General features: G+C 43.5%; 1 protein-coding gene across 1 annotated transcript; it reads left to right on the top strand.

Annotated features, from left to right (window-relative positions):
• Positions 1-2,198: 2,198 nt before the first annotated feature.
• LOC146378418 (uncharacterized) lies at positions 2,199-8,121 on the top strand. Its single transcript, XM_084944454.1, has one exon. The coding sequence runs from the start codon at positions 2,788-2,790 to the stop codon at positions 5,458-5,460; it is 2,673 nt and encodes an 890-aa protein (XP_084800580.1). The 5' UTR covers positions 2,199-2,787; the 3' UTR covers positions 5,461-8,121.
• The last annotated feature ends 993 nt before the right edge of the window (positions 8,122-9,114 follow it).

Genomic DNA, 9,114 nt, shown 5'->3' with positions numbered 1-9,114 from the left:
ACTATTTGTGCTAACTTACTTTTTTCTGTTTTTACAATCACATTATGTTTTATATTAATATAACACTGAACGCAAATATGATTGAAAAAAGAATAATTAACTACAGTTCTTGTAATGGTGTTAAAATCAGCCCAAATTTTATTTTCTAATGTAATAAAGTATATGAGCCAACATACTGGACACTGTTCTGCTTAACAACAAACAATTATATTACCATCATTGTTAGAATGTGACAAAGATTTAATTATTCTGAAACTACTTTCAGGCTTTCCACAACTTTGTTTTGTACTTACATTACTTATATAATCAAATTAATGTATTTATTGTTCAGTGACAAGTGCAGTCTCTAGTTTAAACAACACATTTGTTTTGCATTCAAACACAGAAGCTGGTATGCAGTAATATTTTAAGGATGGCTTGTTTCCAGTCTAGGCATTACTGCCTGAATGACGGTCATGGATTTAGTTGATCCAAATGTTAAGTGCAGAAGAAAGTCTTTAACTTCCCTTAAGGACAGTGGCAGTGGATTTGGGTTGGAGATGCAATGAGCGTGAACCTGCAGGTGACCATCTTCAGTGACGGATGACTCATCTCTCCTGCTGTCATGCAGGCAAATTAGAAAACACAAACAAACCTAAAAATAATTTTTTAAAAAAAGAGTTCAGGCTACTTAATATTTTTAATTAAACACAATATTAGATTTCACAGTGTGCAGAGAAACATTTATCAGTGCTTGTCGCTCAGCTGTTGGGAGTTACCAGGGTGATTGTGACGTCACAGAGCCAGATCATTCCAAGGCCGAGAAGACCGGAAGTGAATTTCGGTCTAGCATGCGAGGTTTTCTGTTGCCAAATAACCGTGACAGCCACAGCGATGGTGGACGGCATTTTAGACAGAAATAGAGAAAATCTTTATTTAAGATCAATTGTTTGACTTTTAGCGAAGAAAACTGTTGTTTCAGCTCCGTGTGGTGTATCTGCGAGAACATTACATTCGAATCAGCGGCTACTCTGAGGTACTGTCCCTACACAGTGCTCCCAGTGGCTGCCCATTGCTTCAATGAGTGAATGGGTTACATGCAGAGAGGAATTTACCCACGGGGAACAATAAAGTATACATTAAAATAAAGTCAGAGATTTGATCCGTGCGTGTTTCAGATGAAATGAAGACAAACTGATGCAGTAAATATTCTCTTATTGATGACAAAACTGTGCAGTATAATTTACTTAAGATGTTGCAGATATGAGAGCATTAAACAGGCTGATGTTTGGAGGCTCTAACAGCAGAGAGATGATACAGAAACATGACATCTTTATAAAATACTGACACACTTTATGAAGGGACAACTTTGTGTTTAAATGAGCTGCACACTTTCCCCACTGAAACCAGCACAATCCCACTGTGATGAAAACAATATTTGAACTAAATATATTCTGGATAAATCAAAGCATTATCAAAGTTGTCTGTGGTTCCCTTATTTTTCCTTGGTTCCCTGTCAGATCCTGCAGGACAAACAGCAGTGAGTGGTTCCTGTATGCAGCTGTTACAGTTTGTGTTGGAGATACTTCTGCAGATACAGGAAGCAAATATAAAAGTGTTTTCAATGTTTTTAGCAGTCCCTCAACTACAGAGAGCTGTCTGCTCTCCTCTGCATCTCTCAGCTGCTGCTGGCTCCTCTTCCTCCTCCTCTTCCTCACACACTGTCCTGGATCTGTCCTGGTGTCTCATCAGGGGTGGAGAGCCTCCTTCTCCTCTCACCTTCTAAAGGCTCTTCTGACTCTGGACACCTGCAGAAGGAAATCAACCACAGCAGTCAGCAACAAAAGCAGCAGAAGTTCATCAAATATGTGTGAACTTGCAGGATGAAAACACAGTTTTCTCTTATCATCACAAAGACACACTTTATGTGTTTGAATCAGAGAGAAACAGGACAGGATCCTGCAGAGTGTTGGTCTTTATAACAAAGGTGACAGACTCAGGTTGTTTGATATAAGCCTGACAACAACAGCAGGAGGACTTCTCCATCTACTGTCTGTCTCATTATTAGTGCTTTATACACAGTGTTGGGGAGTAACGGAACACATGTACCGCCGTTACGTATTTAAAATACAAAATATGAGTAACTGTATTCCGTTACAGTTACCGTTTAAAAAAGGTGGTATTCAGAATACAGTTACTTTGTTGAAATAAATGGATTACACTGCGGTACTTTCCTGTTTCATTTTGTCGCGGGTCAGGACTGTTTGGGTTTTGTTTGACAGCTACGTTCTGTTGTTCCAGGCGGCAGCGTTACGGTTGCCATGGTTACAGGGCGACGCTCTCTCTCTCTCTCTCTGCGACTGTGTGTTTCCTGGGTGAGAGCGCCTTTTCGTTGTTGTTGTTGTTGTGCTAAGCTAACAGGCAGAATGCTACAAGCATAGCTCTAAAGAATGTAGCATCATGGGCAGTGTAGTCCGTGTGTAGTCCGTGTTGCAGGGAGAATGGACTGCCATACACGTTATGGGTCTGTGAGCGCGAGGAGGGAGAAAAAGGGGAGTGGAAAGGTATGAGTTGTCATCGAGGAACGGAGCAAAGAGCGCGTTAAACGCGACCTCACTAACGTCACGTAACTTAGCCGAAGGGTCGCTAAATGTGACTTTAAGACTTTTCATTATGCTAACATTTGTTCCGCGGTATATTTGAAGTGGGATAAAAGCCCAGCGCTTACTTTGAAGACGGTATTCCTGCGCTTCACTTCGGCCGTCCGCCATTTTTCTTCAACCGTTGACTCGCAGTGAATCCTGGGATATGGTGAGGGCGCGGCTTCTATCCGTGTGCTCGTGCGTTCTGTGCGGCGTCACTGGCAGATCAAAGGAATTCGCTTCTGCTTTGATCGTCACAGCCACGTCACAGGCAGGGGAAGCTTTAAATAGCGGCTCTCACACAGAAACATCACTGCTCATCTGTTTGCGAATGTTCAACAGTCGGCGTTCTCCCAAACAAGGAAATTATCCAGCGGTTCTCTCAAACCCAGAAAATCTAGTGTGCGATACAACCATGTCAACACGCAGCGAAAATGAAAATACAGTCGTGGTCACACCAGACCAGATTATGCCACCTATCAACAGGTGCTTCGAAAGGCTCTCTGGAGCTGAGTGGAGCATGATAGAAAGTGGCACATGCGACTCAGGCGTCCGAGCGGTGCTCGCTGATATGATTTGTGAAATCATTCAGATCGCCTCTAGCACAATCCTCAAAAATGCCCTTCCTGTTATTCAGGATGGCATGATGAAGGAAGATCCGGAGCCTTTAGGTGCGGGGAAAATAAGCCCGTCCCTCGGAGACTCCATCTCAGCCTCCATCGCCAGCGCTCTTAACGTCCCGGAACAGCGACATGAGAGCACTGACGAGCTGACACGGATGGTTGAGGAAGAGATCTCCGAAAAGGTCAGCTCAACGGTCAAACTCATTAGAGAAAGCCCCGATCTCCCGCAAGACCCCGCCGTTTATGTCAGCGGCAAATGCAGTAATATTAAAAAGCTGCACCGCATGGTTTGCCACACTGCCTCGTGCCTTAAAAGGCACGCACGTGAGCTGCGCTGCCGGTGCGTGTCGAGCGGCTCTGATTCCGGTACAGAAAGTACGGATTCAAAGATATCCGTGCAATCAGCAATCACAGAGATTTCTGTGATTCTGTCATCAAGGAGCTCAGATGGAGAGATGACAGATAAAGATGAGGACGAGGAAGAAACTCTAACAGAAAAGGACGAAACAAAACGAGCCGCAGGAAGCCAAAGTTTCCAGGCTGCAACCCCAGTAGAAGTGGTTGCAGCTGACATCGTTAATGAGATCATTGGCAACATGGATGTAAGCAGCGAAGAGCCCTGTGAGAGGCGTCCTGCCTTTAATGCAGGATTAATTACCAACAAGCTGAGAGACTTCTTCTCCAGATGTTTGCAATCCACCTCTCACTCCCGGCTCAAAGCACGCAAACAGCGCTTTTCCATGTTTGCCAGAAAACAATTTGAAACAATGAAAAAAGAGCTGAGAAAAGTAATGGAGGCAAACAGAAAATTTCTTGTTTGTCTGAAAAACATTTGCAAGTGCCCCAAAGGTGACACAGTGCCCTCTGATAAAAGTACGGTTTCCAGCCAAAACACACACCTCCGTTACATACGTTCCTCTCCCGTCGACTTTGACGCGATCAGGTCAGACGTTAATGAGTTATATGAGAAATTAACAAAGAAAGAAAAAGTCTTCATCATCCACAAAACAGTGGAAAACTTTAGAACTGGTGGGGGAACCAGAGATTTCACTGTGGAGTTAACGGCAAAAATGTTTGATCTACTTATGACGGATCGACTGTATCAAGTCCCCGAACCTGTAATGGGTAGATCCCTGTCTGACACCGTCATCTCCAGGACTCCACAACCAGCACATGGATCAAAGCGCCCCTTTTCTGCTGAAGTCGTCTATGTGCTCGTAGAAGACGCAGTAGAAAAGTTTGTACAAAAGCTTTTACTCTGGGTGGAGCACGAAGACGAAGATCAACTGATTGAGGACAAAATTTCTGTGGCTGTGGAAGACATCCAGAACATTATTAAAAGAACGAGGACCCCAACAAAGGAAACCAGCACAGATTCAGATGGCAGTGGAAGAGAATCTGTTCCATTACCTGTAACACCAAAATCTGGGAGCAGTACCCCAGAGAAATGCTGTCTGGCAGCTGATCAGACACCTGATCAGACGACTGATCAGTCACCAAAGTCTGGGAGCATTACCCCAGAAAAATGCTCTCTGGTACCTGATCAGACACCTGATCAGACGACTGATCAGGTGTCTGATCAGTCGTCTGATCAGTCACCAAAGTCTGGGAGCAGTACCCCAGAAAAATGCTCTCTGGTACCTGATCAGTCACCTGATCAGACACCAACATCTGGGAGCATTTCTCCCCAAAAACGCTCTGCCAGTGTTTCAGGCTCACCCAAGGATTCCTCTGACATGTCAGAGATGAGGTCTGTATCAGTGTCATCTTCTGATGCTGAGAAAATTTCCAGTGAGCTCGCCCTTTTCCTCATGATGAGAGTCATCAGAAAATCAAAACCTGAAACTCAGCACTTTTTTGCCAGGGCAGCATGTACTACAAAAGAACCAGACGCGGTCCTCAAGCGTCTGAGAGATCTGATGCAGCCTGAACTCAGCAGCACAGAGTCTGCCACAAGTCTGATGAATGACAAGAAAAAGTTCATCAAGAAAATGGCCAAATGCCTCATCAAGGAGTTTGGCTCCCCAGACGATGTGTTAAAGGCTGCGATGGCAAAGGATGCGTCTTTTGATGAGGTTCTGATAAAGCATCTAAAAATGCTCCTCGGAGTCATCCCCAGTCCTCCCAAAAAGTCCAAAGTTTCCAGGTTTTTTTCAGCGTTGGGAAAAGCTCTGCGAAAACCCTTTAGGTGGTTCACTAAAGCCAGAGATGATTGAAATGACCATCCTGGCTTTTCCCCGCCGCCCTGCTTCTTTTAACATCTTGAAGCAGAATTTTAGCACCAAATCCAAATTTTAACAACTGTAGTTCACGCCATCTCGTCTCCTTTTTGATTTCCATCCCCCCCAACCGGTCGCAGCGGATGGCCGCCCCTTCTGAGCCCGGTTCCGTTGGAAGTTTCTTCCTGTTAAAGGGAGTTTTTCTTCCCCACTGTCGCCTCGTGCTTGCTCAGAGGGGGATCATTTGATTGTTGGGGTTCTCTGTAGTACTGTAGGGTTTTGACCTTACAGTACAAACAGGGAGGAGACTTTGTGATTTGGTGCTTGATTATGCCAAATATCTAATTTGGCATAAAATAAAAATTAAAAATAATTAAAAATACATTCCAACTTTGTTTGTGTTTTTCTTCTGTTGTCAAATATGTAGAAAGTGTTGCACGTGTGATTTTAGTCATTTAGCATCAACATGTAGCCAACATGTGTCTGTTTGTGATCATGCTGCATCTGTTTTTGTCTGATTTGTGTCTTACTTTAGTCAATTTACATCTATTTTGTGGCCCAAATGTGTGGATCCTGTGTGACATTGCTCTGTTTTGTCTTAATGCTTCACTTTGGTTGTTGATGTTTGTGCTCATTTTGATTCTAGATGTAGACCTGCCATCTGAAAATTAGCACCTCGCCCACTTGGAGCATTTGTTCTTTCGTCCAGGGGTTAACACATTTTTTCTTTCAAAAAGGGGAAATACCTCGGTTACTTTACTACTGACCAAAGAAATGATGACATATACAGACAACGATGTAAGCTCTATGTGCAGGCAAATACTGTTGGACACAAATTCAGCTTTTGTTTAAGTGATTTTGTTGATTTATGTTTGTTGCATACCGTTATATACTGCCCCCTTGTGGTCAGGAGACCTAGAGGGGGTAGTGCCAGTCAGATGTTTGTAGCTGTGGGTGTTTGGACTTTTAAAGCACTTTGAAGAAAGTTAATGTTCACTTTTAGAGAACGACTGGATGGCTCTAGTAACAGTGTCATTTTAGCGCTCACAGATCCGACAGTGAGTGGTTCCTGTTACTCATGCAGTCTGAGGAAGCAGCGGTTGAAGTGTTTGTGTATTTATTGATTTCTTTTAAGTCACTGTGTATTTGATGTATATTATGGTTTATAAGTCCTGTCAGCCCTGTGCTGAGAGGGCTGTGCTCATCCATCCGTCCTGTTCTAATAAAGCCAAATTTCAGGAACACCTTCTTTAGATTTGTTCAGTTTTATTTAGAGATGGACCGATCCGACATGACGTATGGGAATCGGTCCGATACTGACCTAAATTACTGGATCGGGCATCGGAGAGAAATAAAAAAATGTAATCCGATCCATTACACACACAGATACAGTTTGTATCTGTGTGTGCCTGTATGTCTGTGTCTATATGTCAGGTTGGGTATCAGACGCCACCTCTCTGGTTACATCTCAGGACATCTAAGGTATGGAGGCCTATCTCCCCCCACCACCACTTCCCCTGATGTTGGCGGACGCCCTCAGACATCGGTGCGTTGGTGGTTCTTTGTGTCCGGGGATGGGCGTCCAGGTACGCACCGGCTCACTCCTTGGCGGCTGCTTATCGGGGCCTGGGGCCTGGGGCTCGCTCAGGCCACTTCAGGGGTGGGGTGCCCTCGGCCTCTCGGCCTGGGGCTCGGTCACTCTGGCGCAGCTGGCTGCCGGAGGAGCTCACGGGCACGTCACTGCAACCCCCCCTGGCTTCTGCTCCGCGGCTGCTGAGTGACCCCTCATCTGGGGCTCTCCTCAGCTCTTTCTGGGACAGTGGCGCGGCTGCCCCTCTGTTGGTCTTCCTTGGTCTCTTGTGTTCTGGGGGCCTCTGGATGTCTGGAGTCTTGATCTCCTCCATACCTGCTTCATGCCCTGGAGGACGGGGCTGTGGCCCCCCCACACCCTCTAGCAGATCATTACATGAAGGAACCTTTTAAAAACAAGCGCGTCCATGCTCACAGGTGTACACACGGGTGCTCACACACACAAACTACACCCTTTTTGGCTCCTACCTCAAAGCACACTGTGCGCTGTCGATCTTACGTGCTGCACAATAATGTTTAATAGTTAGTATTTACTGTTATATTCACATAGATCATCGTGATGTTGTTTATTGTATTGCTCACATTTTCTTCTGCTTGTTTTCTTTTTTCATTCTCAACAGGTGAAATTAAAAAAGTATCTACTGTTATCTATTGTTAGCTAGTTTATTGTGATGGTGTTGTTTTTATTATGTTGCTCTTTGGTGATCGTGGTGATCCAGGTGTTTTGTTTGCTTTTCTTTTTTTTTCTTCCCCCCTTTCTCACCATCTCTTCTCCCCTCCTCTATTTTTCTTTCTCTCCCTCTCTTTCTTTCATTCTTTCTCCCTGTCCTATCCCCCAGTCATGTCTGTCCTGTCTTTAAAAAACGAAAATAAAATAAATACATAATTATAATAAAGGTCAATCAAATGGACCAATATGGCAAGGCCATGATGATCCACTTGGTAAAGTAAATCCACTTGGCATCTTTCTTGGCCTTCAGACAACAATTCTGATGGCTAAAGATCCAAACGGGACAGGCAAAAAACCCCAAAAAAACAAAAAACAAAAACATGGCGGATCTCGAAAAATATCAGTGAGCAACATGATCTGGACTACAAACAAGGTAACAGACAACCACACACTCACTTATGACACACACTGGAAGGAAGAACTCAGATACATCTGGAAGAAACAGCTGCATCAGTCAGACAGTTGCAGAATATGATCAAATGGAACTGAAAACATTTAGCTATATGGATCACAATACACAGGACTTGGAATATGAAATAGACCCAGGCAACAACTTCTTCTCATCTATCAATAACAGCTGCTGTTACTATACAAATGAAGACTACAATCAGAGGATTCAAACTGAGAATAAATGATCAATTATCCACTTTAACTGTAGAAGTCTCTATGCTATTTTAATCATATCAAAGAATATCTTAACCAGTTTTCACATCCACTTAGTGTCATTGCCTTATCAGAAACTTGGATCAATGTGGAAAAAGGAACAGACTTTGAACTGGAGGGTTATGAATTCACATTTATAACCAGGCGAAACAAAGGAGGAGGAGGAGTGGCCTTGTATGTGGACAAATCTTGAAATTCAGTGTGGTGCATAAGATGACGATGGTGATCGATAATGTACTGGAATGTATTACAGTTGAAATTTGTAAACAAAAAACAAAAAACAAAAACAAAAAAACAAACAAGATATGATACAAACCACTGCAGCACAGTACCTGTAACACCTAGAGCTGCTCTAATCGCTCTAATAGGATATTATGGTCGACAGTATCGAACGCTGCGCTGAGGTCTAGCAGGACAAGCACAGAGATGAGTCCACTGTCAGAGGCCATAAGAAGATCATTTGTAACCTTCACTAAAGCTGTTTCTGTGCTGTGATGAGCTCTGAAACCTGACTGAAACAAAAGATGCCAAAGTGATGATTACTACAGAGAATTGTAACAATCAAGAAGTAGGAAAATCTTGAAAAAATAAATTCTTAATATTAAATATTTGTAATATAAAAACTGCCAAATCAGTACAATTAGAAGTTAGATGTAAAATGTGTCTTC

The sequence above is a fragment of the Perissodus microlepis genome, chromosome 11, assembly GCF_051167445.1.
Source record: "Perissodus microlepis isolate ML-2025 ecotype Zambia chromosome 11, ASM5116744v1, whole genome shotgun sequence".
In the NCBI taxonomy this organism is placed as follows: Eukaryota; Metazoa; Chordata; class Actinopteri; order Cichliformes; family Cichlidae; genus Perissodus; species Perissodus microlepis.
Note: the sequence above shows the minus strand (reverse complement) of the source record. Positions and strands in the feature narration are given on the sequence as shown.

Excerpts from the sequence above, each read along its gene's own strand:
- LOC146378418 (XM_084944454.1), top strand. The coding sequence starts at position 2,788 with ATGGTGAGGGCGCGGCTTCTATCCGTGTGCTCGTGCGTTCTGTGCGGC.